Source organism: Leuciscus leuciscus (assembly GCF_965113295.1).
Source record: "Leuciscus leuciscus genome assembly, chromosome: 9".
In the NCBI taxonomy this organism is placed as follows: Eukaryota; Metazoa; Chordata; class Actinopteri; order Cypriniformes; family Leuciscidae; genus Leuciscus; species Leuciscus leuciscus.
The window spans coordinates 18,496,647-18,509,561 of record NC_138733.1 but is presented as its reverse complement, the minus strand read 5'-3'; the positions used below and the strand labels follow the sequence as shown (position 1 = coordinate 18,509,561).

Genomic DNA, 12,915 nt, shown 5'->3' with positions numbered 1-12,915 from the left:
CCCACGTTCTCCTATTAATAGTAGAATTTTGTGCATCATTTTGAATAAATACAATTGAATGTGTTACAACCACTTTTGTAGCTATTCTTTAAAAGAGGTGGTGATTTTCCCCTCGTAAGTGGACGTGTGTCGCGTGGGTTTAGCCGTTCCGATGCGCCGCCCTCTGATGTGATGAACTTTGATAAATGCGGTTGCTTTGTTAAATCTAGTCTCCCTCGACGTCACTGCACCGGAGCCGTTACAGATTCAGCACCGTTACGAACGATTTTATGTAAGTATTAGACAGATATGAAGTTGGTTTATCTTTCCCGAATGGTTGCATGACCTTTACAAACAGCTTCCCTAATGTTTTATACATTTACTGTTTGCACGCGATCGACTGTATAAATATGAAAAAAAAATATGCTTTAGTCTCGTGGCATGAACGAGTTTATGTATCTCCGTAAACAAGCAGCGAACTTTAAACCCTTCTCATTCCACCGGTAGGCTAACATTTTTTGTGACTAACTTTACTTTTGAGTTTGAGGAGTCTAAAAAGAGGTGTTAACCCTAACATGACCAGAGCTGTTTGCCAACGATTTGTAAAAGCTCCATAAAGAATGTCATACTTCAAACGCTCGTCCACATCATACTTAAAGGCTCATTTATTGAGAATAACTGTGTATTATCAATCAGGATCATAATACAGAAGAAAATAAGTTATACGCTTGTCGTACGCATGTGAACCATCATTGTTGATACACACACACACACACACACACACATAGATGTAGATATAGATATATCAGTGGTGTGCGGTGGTATTTTAAAATGAGGAGGCAAAGTTCTCACATTTTTTATAACCCTGGGTAAACTTGGGTGAATAAGTAAGCAATAGTACCTTATTGCTGTGCTGTATAAGAGAGGCTGTGCTGTATCGTCAATTAGTCACGGCTGAAGGGCATTGTTAGCTGACAAAAAGTTGGAAAAGGAGATTAGGTTTCAATATTAAGAAGGAAATAATAATCATTAATTTTTAGACTTTGCATAGGACACACAGGATTAAATACCAACTAGGATAAAATCAATAAACATCCAACAGGGAAGTGCAATAAGTGTAATGAACCAGAAAAAGTGGAACATGTTCTCAAAAATTGCATAGCATATCAAAATAAAAAACATGATTTTAAGGATAAGCTGCAGGAAATGAAACATAATTTATATCATTAGAAAATCTCTTGGCTAAAACATGTGCAATAAACTCCAGCAAGATAAAGTCCTTTTATGCATAGAAATTTATCTACAAATAAAGTATAATGCGGCAGCAAGGTTGCTGACAAACACAAAAAAGAGGGATCATATCCCCTATTCTGGCCTCATTACTCTGGCTACCAGTTCATTTTAAAATAAAGCACAAGGTACTTTTGTATACTTTTAAAGCTCTGCATGGACTTGCACCAAAATATGTTTCTGAGCTTATACATTTGAGTTGCTCACAGAGATCTCTGAGATCCCAAAATCAGCTGCTCCTTGAAATTCCTCGGCCACGCTTAAAAAGTAAAGGAGATCGTGCTTTCTCAGTCGCTGCTCCTAGGTTGTGGAATGGGTTACCAATGTATATCAGATCCTCTACCTCTGTAAACATTTTTAAAACTCGTCTTAAGACATAGGCTATTTGTTTGATGAGACCTTTGCTACTTTGTAAGGACCGTTAGGCTTTGATTTTATGTTTATATTAGTATTATTATTATAATTTTTTCATTTTTATATTGTATTATTTCTTTCCTTGTATTTTACTGTGTTTTATCTAATCCGTTTTAAATTGTACGGCACTTTGGTACACACTGTTTTTTAAGGTGCTTTATAAATAAACTTTGATTTGAATTTATTTGATTTGATAATAATGGGAACATTGATCTTGAACTGAGTTTCGTCGTGTTACTGTCATAACCGAATGTTGTTTGGATGCTGAATGGAGAATGACTGAGGAGAGATAAGTTTCCATTAAACGTACAGTATGGAATTTTTCGCCACTAGGGGTCGCTAACCTATTTACAATAACAAAGGCGTAGTTTGATGACGCAACATTTGCTAAGAATTATGGATCTTGTCGTCAACGTCAAGCCGACCGATCTAATCTATGGATCTAATAATGTTTATGGATGACTGAATACATCGATGCTTTTATCATGACTGTGATATGAAGCAGTTCGGGATTGCTAAGAGACAGCTATCAGCTATCTATCATATAAGGAATATGGACATTTCATTCTACCGAACTAACGTTACACGCGAGTGCAGAATTACTACTCACAGTCACAGGTCAGTTTATTAGACAAATTAAACTTGTGAGGTAACGCAGCGTTGTTTCACTTGGTCTAACATTACACTATCACACTAAACTGCATTTGAATGTGTTGAAATGTATGTGTTAGTTTGTCTGTATGAGATCAACATTAGAATAACATACAGATCATATTCTAACATTTCATCATGTTGAGCTATATAACCTTGATTAGTTTTATGTAAATGTGCTCACCTGTTTAATAAAGTACATGTAGAAGCGGTCGAAGTCTCGGACGTGGAGCTCTCGTTTATATACTGTCTATGGGAGCTCTAGGCATCTCGAAAACACCACGCTGATATTGATTCTCGTTTTAGTTCTCCTTTTGTATTCAAAGTCTGCTTGCCATGGTCCATAATGTTTGAACGAAACAACAACAGCGTGCAAATAGACATTGCGAACTACCGTCAGTCGCTTTGGTTACTATCAGAGGGCTCTGGTTCATAGCTCTGGTTGCCATGGCAGTACGAGCGGAAACCAGGGACAACGCGGATATGACGCCATTGACGGATTTCTCCTGGTTTGAAAGTTGTTGGAAACAATCGGGATAATGTAAGTACACAACTAAAAAATATAACAAAGATATAGTGATTTTTGCTATTTTTAAAGCAAAAAAGTTACATATTGTGGCTTTAACTTTAACTTAATGATTTAAATATCCATTTGTACTTCACATCAAGCTGAATGGCTTCAGACGTCTTGGAATATAGTGAAAGAAAACTTTATTGTGCTTTATGTCTTTATGGTGCAAATCACAGAGTTCCAGATCCAAAGAACTTAAAGAGTTTATTGGTAGCGAGAATAAAGGCAAGATGCCTGCAGAACATCTAACAACCTCAGTTAAGACCATAGGCTGTAAAAAAATATGGACGTAGTGTCTGTGACGTCACCCGTAGGTTTCTGAAGAGCATTTTTGAAGCCCAAAGTTTGCAGAGCCGTCAGTCGCCATCTTGTCAGCGCGTTGTTGCACGTCACTCCCAGATAACCGAAAATGGGCAAAGAGGCGGGATTAGCTGAGGTGAAGTGACGGCTAACACAGTGTTTCCCAACTTTTTTTTTTTTTGCCACGGCACACCACTATATAAAAATATAACAAAATTGCACAAACATGCATTGCTTCAAATTACATATAAGTAGTTTTAAAAGTAGTACTCACATTTAATGTGAAAGCTTATGTCAGGTAGGAACACAAATAACACAATAAGTATGATATTGTTGGTGATGATAAAGCGACAAATTTACATATCGTCGATGAAATGATACATATCGTTGGATTCCGCTGTCGTGCGGAAACCGAATTACAGATATAATTTGTCTGTCACTGGAACAGCTGCATCTGAGGCAGTACGTGCATCGTATTACGTTTTCATTAACATACAGGATATAAATATGGGCTTAATATGGGCACACCATTTTCTTGTTGTTGAAATATCATGATCAAAATCTCATGATACAATGATGAAGCGCTATGCACAAGATATCTAAAACACTAAATGGGCCAAGACTAAGGCCCAATCCCACTTCTACCCCTTACCCTCTGTTTTGCGCCTTCACATCTAGGGCCCTACCTCGATTGTCTCGATTCTCTTTTGGTTGGAGGGGTAGGGGTAAGGGCCAGATCCGATTCCAATTCTTATCAATTCCTAATTTTGATTCCAATCAGGTAAAAGAAAAAAAAACATATCATTCAACAGTTATTTTAAGTCTTATTGCAAAACATTTCATTGTAGCAAAACTTAAACAAGGAACTCTGCCTATGGTTTAAAAATACAAATAGTCTAGCTAATGTACATTTTAAGCATTATTGAAGACTAGTAAAACACCTAGTAATTAAAAAAGGACAAATAAAAAAAATTAGCAATCGCAACAAATAAATACAACTGAACAAAAGATATGATTGAAATAAACAGTGTTTTACGATTTTCAGGTATTGAGGTTAAAGGCACACTATGTAAGATTTTTGGATTAAAATATCCAAAAAACCACTAGAACAACGTTATATATTTTGTTGATTTGTATACTTACATTATTTCAGATGTTTCTAAGAATGTTTAAATCCAGAGAAATAAGCAGTTTTAACCAGGAAACGGACCATGCATTCCCCTTGATTTCTAGTTTTATTTTGTAGAAACTATGGAAACACCAAAGACGCTTTAATATATTATGTGTTTTATTAGGCAGGTGAGCAACTGTTTGGATACATTCATCGACAGAAAACTAATCATTGTTATATTGTCACGGGTGGTTGCAGGAAGGCAGACGGAGACGAGGATATAATTCCAAAACAAAGGTTTATTGGTAATAAAACACAGGACGGCAGAACAGGTAGCAACACATTAAATATAACTGAGATTGGATGAAGACTGACAGAACTTAAATACAAACACAGATTACACTGATTAACAGAACACAGGTGATACAGAACAGATGACGATGATAGACTAAACAGGTGATACAACTGAACTAATAATGACAGTAACCATGGAAACGAAGGAGTGGCGGTAAAATAACAAAGGAAAACAGGAACCAATCAAAACACAAACTGAAAGTTCAAACATACACTGACGTATGACATATATAGCTCAACACAGTTAGTCTTTTTGTTTAAATCTCGTTTTCTTGATGTACCGCAAATTCCATTTTTACCATTCTCATATAGTAGCTGCCGAGCGAACGCACAGAGTAGCATTATAACAACTTTCAACACACTCAAATGTATATGATTAAACAGCGCTGTGTTACCCCATGAAGAAGCAGAAGTGGCGTCTGCGGCATAATAAAAGCTCCACTGCTCTCGAGGCGTGTGTTGCGCTTTGTCTCTCATTAGCAATCGCTCCAGCGGCCTCGTTCCTCTCGTAACGTTTTCGTAACGTTAATAAATCTTTAATACATTACCGGTCATCCATGAATATGATTTCTGCCCGAATCCCATCGTATTTTCCACTGGCTGTAGAGGTGAAGACAACAACTCCCATGATTCTGTGAAATCAAAGCATCATCAGGCTACGCCTTTGTTTTGAATAAGCGACCTCTAGCGGCAAAAAAATTACATAGTGTGCCTAAGAAACTATAATCAAATTTAAAATAACACTGCACTTAAATATACAGTACATTACAAATATAGTTACAAAAGTTACTCAGTCAAGAACGAGTGAATTTTCTCTTTGTCTTTTGTTTGATTAGTGTTGTTATAGAAACGAAAGCAGGATTATTAGTGCTGTCACTTTAAGAGCTGCACAGATCTGCAAGCATGCAGCACAGAAAATGCTTGAATGGTTTAAAATCACATTAAAATCCCTTTTTCTGTGTTTGCAGCACAGAAAACACTTTGTGAGTCGTCTCAAATTCATACTGAATTGCACACAAAGGAATCAATAAGAGGAATTGAAATTTTAATTTTATAACAAGTGTGTGCAGCGCATGGATATCACACGTATGTCGAGCAAACGATGGCCATGTGATGACATTATTCAGGGATGGAAAATGACAAGCAGCAGCTTCTAATTTGCTATTAACACAAAAGTATTCAGAGATAAAACTACGCAAGTATCGATAACAGTATCATTTGTTCAGAAGCTTATCGGTAGACGGTATTGACCCAATTATGTACCCAACTGTTCACACATCCTACCCAATCAATCATCTTTGTTCTTGGCTCCATTCTTAATAGTGGTGAGCCGTCACCTGGTTTATCATCAAAGCAACATATGATGTTTTATAGCAAAGTTCGGGAGGAGCACGTTCAGATAATTAACACAAGTGGAGAGCTCTCAGCAATCAATGGTAAGAGGTATATATACATTCAGCAGTCTCACCTCAATCCATTGACAGTTTTGCAGCATCCCCCACCACCCCCTTCTCAACACTTCTAGTCCTAAACACTTAGCCTACATGGTGGGGGAGTACTCTGGGTTCGGGCCGAACTCTGAGCTCGGAGCCCTCCCCCAGACAGCACGCCAAATACGCATTCAACTTTGCCCCCTCAAATTGTATGTAAGTGTGAACTCATGAAATATAAAATCCTATTTTACAGTGTCTTTTGCATCAGTGTGAAGTATATATATATATATATATACGGAGATATATACAGCTCTTCATTTAAAACATCTGATGTTCCACAGTGGTTTGTACAGCTGGCTGATGAAGTGAGCTTCTGAAGTACACTTTGTGCACTCTGTGACCTAATGCCTTCTCTGAGGTATTATCTAAGGCCCTCTGAGTTTTACACAAAGTGTCATCTTTCCTTCTGTGCTACCCTTTTGAACCTCTGGGATGGTTTTTTCTTACTTTACAATCACTTCTCGAAGTCCTCTTGAAACCACAGACCCTTATCTTTTGCAGCCTTCCACACAGCCCCCGTAGGAGATACTAGCCAATGGTGGTTATTTTGCCAGTGTGTCTATCTGAGGAGTAAAATACCTTTATTTCTGAACTGAAATGGCCAATGAAAACAAAAACCAAGAAATAATTTCAATGTTGACACTTATCAGCTTTGGAAGACTCCTGCTTTATATAGGTTATCAGAATTGGCTATCCTCTATAATGCGAATCATATTTATTCTCTTTTCCCATTGCAATTTAGTTGACTTATATTTATTTAGAATCAAATGTTTTATTCTGCTCAAACCTATAGGAAAAGTATAATTCAGGCCTGTACAAATGGAGAAGCAGGTTGTGGATGGGTTGAGGGAGGTCTTCCAGTCGGGCAGATCCAGACCCCTGCAGTACAGGAAACAGCAGCTCAGAGCCCTGCACAGGCTCATCACTGAACACCAAGCAGACATTGAACAATCTCTAAAACAAGACCTCAACAGGGTACGGCAGCCATCCTGAATTATCAATGTTTCCTTAAACTATAAAAATCATCCCTTTTAGGAACACTTTTAATCCTTATTGTCACTGTCATCAAACAGAATACGTATAACACTTCACTCTTTGAGCTGATCGGCATTGAGAGTGACATCAAGTTGGCAGAGAGTGACTTGGCAGACTGGGCAGCTCCTCGGCATGTGAAGAAGAATCTCAACAGCGCATCTGATGATGTTTACATAAAGCCTGAACCTTTGGGTGTTGTGCTGATAATTGGACCCTGGAACTACCCTTGGGCCACGGTCCTGCAGCCCCTCATCGGAGCCATTGCAGCTGGTACTAGGATCTATTCTTATTACAGCCAACATGAAACTTTTTGTTCAGCCGTGCTACTTCCACAATGTAAACCACTTACAAAAAAACAGAAGAAAATGTTGGGCGAGACTTGATTTTGTCTATTGAGAATTGATTGGAATATAAAAGGTTAATAAATATAGTAGGAGGTGATTATAGCTGATAAAGAGAGTTCAGTCATGACAACTTTTATTGATAAGAATGGAGGTAGGATTGATCTTGGAGGATTAGATCTGCTATGTTGCTACTGGCATGAGCTAAGTTTACTGCTGAAACTTTCCCAGAATTACAGGGATTAGTATACATCCTTTTGCTGCAGCAAGGTAAAGTAGGGAGAACCCCCCGTTACAGATCTAGACAGGTGGTTCTGGGGAGGAGGAGGGCTAAAGAAAATTCTTATGGCCACAATACTTAGCTGGACGAGGTCGGGACGGAAATTAAAAAGGTTGCATAGTTAGGAAAGAGAGACTGGAGCAAGTTATTACATTTTGAAGGAAGATTCAAGACTATGCATTTGCATTTAGAAAGTAAATGGTGTCCGTTTTTATTTCATGTTGACTTTTAATCTCTTTTAGCTCATTGGAGAAGAATCACCAACACCAAATGAGATTTCACCCCCTACACAGTTTTCCACTTCTTTTTATTTAGGTAATGCAGCTGTGGTGAAACCATCAGAGCTGAGTGAGCACTCTGCTAGACTTATGAATGAACTGCTTCCTCTTTATCTAGATAAGGTTCATGAACTCATGTTTTTATAATTCAGTCTCATGTTTTTTGTAAGTTCTTTGAGAACAGCTTGACAAACTTTTGAATAATTTTAGGAGATGTATCAAGTGGTGACAGGAGGGGTTCCAGAGACCCAGGAGCTGCTGAAGCAGCGTTTCGACCACATCTTCTACACTGGGAACAGCACTGTGGGGAAACTGGTTATGGAAGCGGCAGCTCGTCATCTCACACCAGTGACTCTAGAACTGGGTGGGAAAAGCCCTTGTTATATTGACAAGAACTGCGACATTGCCGTGGCATGCCGGTATTATACAGTTTTATGTTAAAGGGATAGTTCAGCAAAAATTGAAATTCTGTCATTTAGTCACCTTCATGTCATTCTAAACCTGTTTGAATTTTTGTTTCTATTCTGTGCAATACAAAATATTTAGAAAAATGTCTCAAGTGTTGTCACTGTCAATGGGGTCCAGTTTTGTTTTGGACCCTATTGACTTTCATTTGAATTCTTCATGAGGGTGAGTAAATGATGACAGAATTTTCATTTTTATTAACTCTAATTCTAAGTAATTTAAAGCTTTTGGGAAACAGATAATCAGTTAAAATAACAGCTTTCCAAATGTCCACTTTATATCAGACGAATAACCTGGGGGAAGTTTGCAAATTGTGGTCAGACATGCATTGCACCTGACTACATTCTGTGTGAGCCAAGCATCCAGGATAGGATAGTTAAAGAGATTCAAAAAACACTGCAGGTGCGTACTTTTCTTTCTTTTGTATTAAATTGTGTTACATTCCCACGATGGTAGTTAGACATGATCTAGAATCTTAACTCATTTCAGGAGTTCTACCAAGAGGACCCTAAAAGCTCTCCAGATTATTGCAGAATCATTAACACACGTCACTTCGACAGAGTATTAGCTCTGATGAACGAATGTACAATTGCTCTTGGAGGAGAGAGTGATCGCTCACAGTGTTACATAGGTAAGGGCAACTATTATTGCCAATAATAAAAGAGCGAGATTACTTATAAGTTGACTTTGATCAAGCAAACTTTTTGACTTTTCCCCCACCAGCTCCTACAGTTCTAAAGGATGTTTTGCCCCATTTCAAAATCATGCAAGAAGAAATCTTTGGACCGCTGCTGCCCATTGTCACTGTTAATGGCTTGAGTGAGGCCATCAATTTGATCAACACAAGAGAAAAGCCTTTAGCGCTCTATGTGTTTTCCTCTGATAAAACGGTATTATTTTGATTACCAATGTTTTTTGGAAGGCAGACATTCAAATTTCAGGTCAAATTCAATATCTCCAAGTTAATCTTTGTTCCATTTAGGTGATCAAACGAATGTTAACAGAAACCACCAGTGGAGGAGTTACTGTTAATGATGTCTTGATGCATTATACTGTCAACACCTTACCTTTTGGAGGTGTGGGTAAGCAAACCAATTACAAATCACTCAAGAAAAGTAATAATGGTAAAATAATGGTAAGGATTAATTTTGAATATACAACTTTTGATATAGAAACCATAATTTCAATTATATTTTAAGTGATATGATAATACATTTTTCTTTTCTTACAACAAATATCCTAATGTTTTAATTATTAAGTGGTTATATCTGTATGTATAAGAAATCACTTAAAGGACAAGTTCGGTATTTTACACTTAAAGCCCTGTTTACAGATCGTATCTGATGAAATAGAACGGTTAAGATAAAAATTTGGACACATGCTGCTGTCCCGAGAATTTTAGGTTTATTTCGCTTTCCCAGCATCAAAATGTCTGGTTGTTGCGTTTACGGTTGCACTAATCGATATTCCACCAAGGGGCTTAAGTTTGATATTATTCCGACATGATCACGGCCGTTTCAGAAGAGTGGCTGCAGGCGATTAAACGTGTTGATTGGAGCGAGGACATAATAAAAAATGCTCGCGTCTGTTGTTTAATCCGCTCGCGTAGCTTGACACGCTGCTGATTCTCGCCATACTTCCGTTGCCAATATCCGCGCGCATACGTCATCATTGTGTACAAACAGTAAAAGGGTCTATTCAATGAAATGCCCGTGGTTTGCTTGCAATTGGCAAAGGTGCATTATCGCCACCAACTGGGCTGGAGTGTCTATTATTCAAGCTCTCAACGGAAGAATCACGGGTGTGACGCGTTTGGCAAAATAGGTCCACAAAAGCGAAATAAACCTAAAATTCTCGGGACAGGAGCATGTGTCCAAATTTTTATCTTAACCGTTCTATTTCATCAGATACGATCTGTAAACAGGGCTTTAAGTGTAAAATACCGAACTTGTCCTTTAAGAAATAGAAATCACTTATATCACTCAATTTTGGATAAATATCAATGTTAATATACAACTATTGAATTAATTAAAGAAACTATATATATATATATATATATATAGTTTAATTTCTTTCTAATTATATATTGACCTGTTTGTCTCAACCTCTCCATTTGTCTCACTCTTTCTCTGCAAGGAAACAGTGGAATGGGCGCATATCATGGGAGACACACGTTTGACCAGCTGAGTCACCATCGTTCCTGTCTCATCAAGTCTTTTGCTATGGAGAGTTTGAATGACGCACGTTACCCTCCACTAACAGCAGCCCGACTGAGCAAGGCCAAGTTTTTCATGCAGCATCACTTGTGCAGTTGTAGTGGCGTGTGTGTGTGGGCTGTCATCGCCACCATATTGGCAATTGGTCTGCTTATTGGCTTAATAGTTGTGCTGATTTAGGTAAAAGGTTTTACTGCTTATACCATGGCAATGTTGAATTCTTGATTCTTATATGTTAACACACTTTCACGGGTGTTCATTACTATTTGAATTACACCTACATTATATTACAAGCATTTCTAAGCAATTAGATATTTATTCAGGGGAGGTTATTATACCAAAGAGCATTTTAGGGAAGAAAACCTTAAAAATATTATTAAGATAAACACGTTCCTATTTTGGGGGCCTGAGAATGCAAACTTTTGAAAATGGGATTCAAAAGTGCAAGTTTTTGTCAATGATACCATTCTCGTCTCTGTAAACTACAAAAAACATGAATTTGTGCACATGCGTATTACAGTACGTGTTCAGTCTATTAGTGCGTTGTTTATTTACAAATTGACATCGCCAACTACTGGCCTGGCAGCATAATACTGCGTTTTTAGTCAATTTCCCGGATCCATGTGAACGCTGGATCGTTTTGACAACATTGTCGTCTGTACGCGAAAAACAGAAGTTTTAAATTTTTAGTACATCGTTGTCGTGTAGGCTTGGCCTAAATGTACCTTTATTATTGAAAATGTAATAGACATCCGGTTAAATTTTTTTGCATCACCATTTTGGGTCTCCATTCAATTAGGCCTATATGTAATGTTCCATTGTCATGTATTCCACATTCATGCATTTTTGTGGTTTTGTACAGTTCGTTCAGAAATGGTATGTGATTGAACTTTCTGTCACGGTTTGTCTATTCGGTTAATGAGTAGCCTATTTTCCAACAACCCGCCATTTGGATCACGCTTTGCTTAATTACTGAATATAATTCCATTGCTCCAACAATGCGTCATTGTTTATAATCAATGTTCCTTTCTACTTTCACAGAAGACTCCAGTTTGAAGCAACGGATCCCTCTGCATACACTGCTGTTTATTTTGTCACTTCTGAAACACTTTTATCGTTTTTATCATTTGTACAAATATTGAATATTTGTATCATTCTCATACAAAAGTGTTTAACATGTACATTTACTTTCTAATTGATTTAAATAAACATTTTTAAATACTCTAAAAACACAAACTACATTTTAATCTTCTAAATACAAGTAATGAGATTTGTCTATATGGCTTTTCCTACTTCTGTTTAGAGTTTGTGCTGTTGAACTGCTGAATTGTACAGAATCTGCACAGTTGGATATTCGAAATGGGCAAGTTAGCATTATTTCTGTCATGCAGCAATACAATGCTTGCATTGTTCTCGTTGTTCTCCAGCTTATCTTCTTTATGCAGTGGACGTTATGGAGAGCTTTAGCACATGAGCTTCCATGTTTTTTTGTTTTTTTTTAACAAGCTTTTACTCATAATGATGTCAACAAAGAAAAGATTGTTTATTAACAAAAATGTTGATTGTTTGTGATTCAGTGATGTTGCAAAGTTGTTTTCTTAATGCTTTATTAGGCTATAGTTTTGGAACAAATGTAACACAGGCTTTCATAAAATTCAGAGCAAAATGCCAATGAATGATTATTGCTAATGCTACTGCTTTCCACTAAGCCACTAGTATTGCAGGAGTTACTAGTATAAAAGTCTTTGACCCATACAAACTCCATGAATGCAGATGTAAGATACAAACAGTGTCTTTCTTTATTGTGCTCCAAATGAATTACATTGCTTCCAATTAGCTTCCTGTGTCGTCTCATTCTTTCAAGTTCACAGCAACACATGAAGTCCAACCTTGCAGATATAGCACACACATTGTCCATTGCCCATATTGTTCCTTGAATGTTACTCTTTACCAGTGAAGCATGGTTAAAGCACCATTAAGCTTAGTCCAACACATTATAATCAATAAGCACAGTCAGTGTATCCTGTACGTTCTTGCACGGTCAAAAACTGTGCTTCCCACTACCAAAACATCTGTTGTCTCATCAAACAGGTGTCCTTAAAGGGATAGTTCACCCAAAAATGAAAATTCTGTCATC

The 12,915-nt window shown here is 37.4% G+C and overlaps 1 protein-coding gene across 1 annotated transcript; it reads left to right on the top strand.

Annotated features, from left to right (window-relative positions):
• Positions 1–118: 118 nt before the first annotated feature.
• Positions 119–12,614, top strand: aldh3a1 (aldehyde dehydrogenase 3 family, member A1). The gene is made up of 11 exons (XM_082178765.1): positions 119–271; positions 6,957–7,138; positions 7,237–7,468; positions 8,135–8,220; positions 8,308–8,516; positions 8,847–8,964; positions 9,052–9,193; positions 9,286–9,452; positions 9,545–9,644; positions 10,699–10,958; positions 11,820–12,614. The coding sequence occupies exons 2-10, from the start codon at positions 6,983–6,985 to the stop codon at positions 10,956–10,958; spliced, it is 1,470 nt and encodes a 489-aa protein (XP_082034891.1). The 5' UTR covers positions 119–271; positions 6,957–6,982; the 3' UTR covers positions 11,820–12,614.
• The last annotated feature ends 301 nt before the right edge of the window (positions 12,615–12,915 follow it).

Coding starts and splice junctions, on each gene's coding strand:
- aldh3a1 (XM_082178765.1), top strand. CDS start 6,983: ATGGAGAAGCAGGTTGTGGATGGGTTGAGGGAGGTCTTCCAGTCGGGC. Junction 7,139..7,236: donor TAAAACAAGACCTCAACAGG/GTACGGCAGCCA, acceptor GTCATCAAACAG/AATACGTATAACACTTCACT. Junction 9,645..10,698: donor CTTACCTTTTGGAGGTGTGG/GTAAGCAAACCA, acceptor TTTCTCTGCAAG/GAAACAGTGGAATGGGCGCA.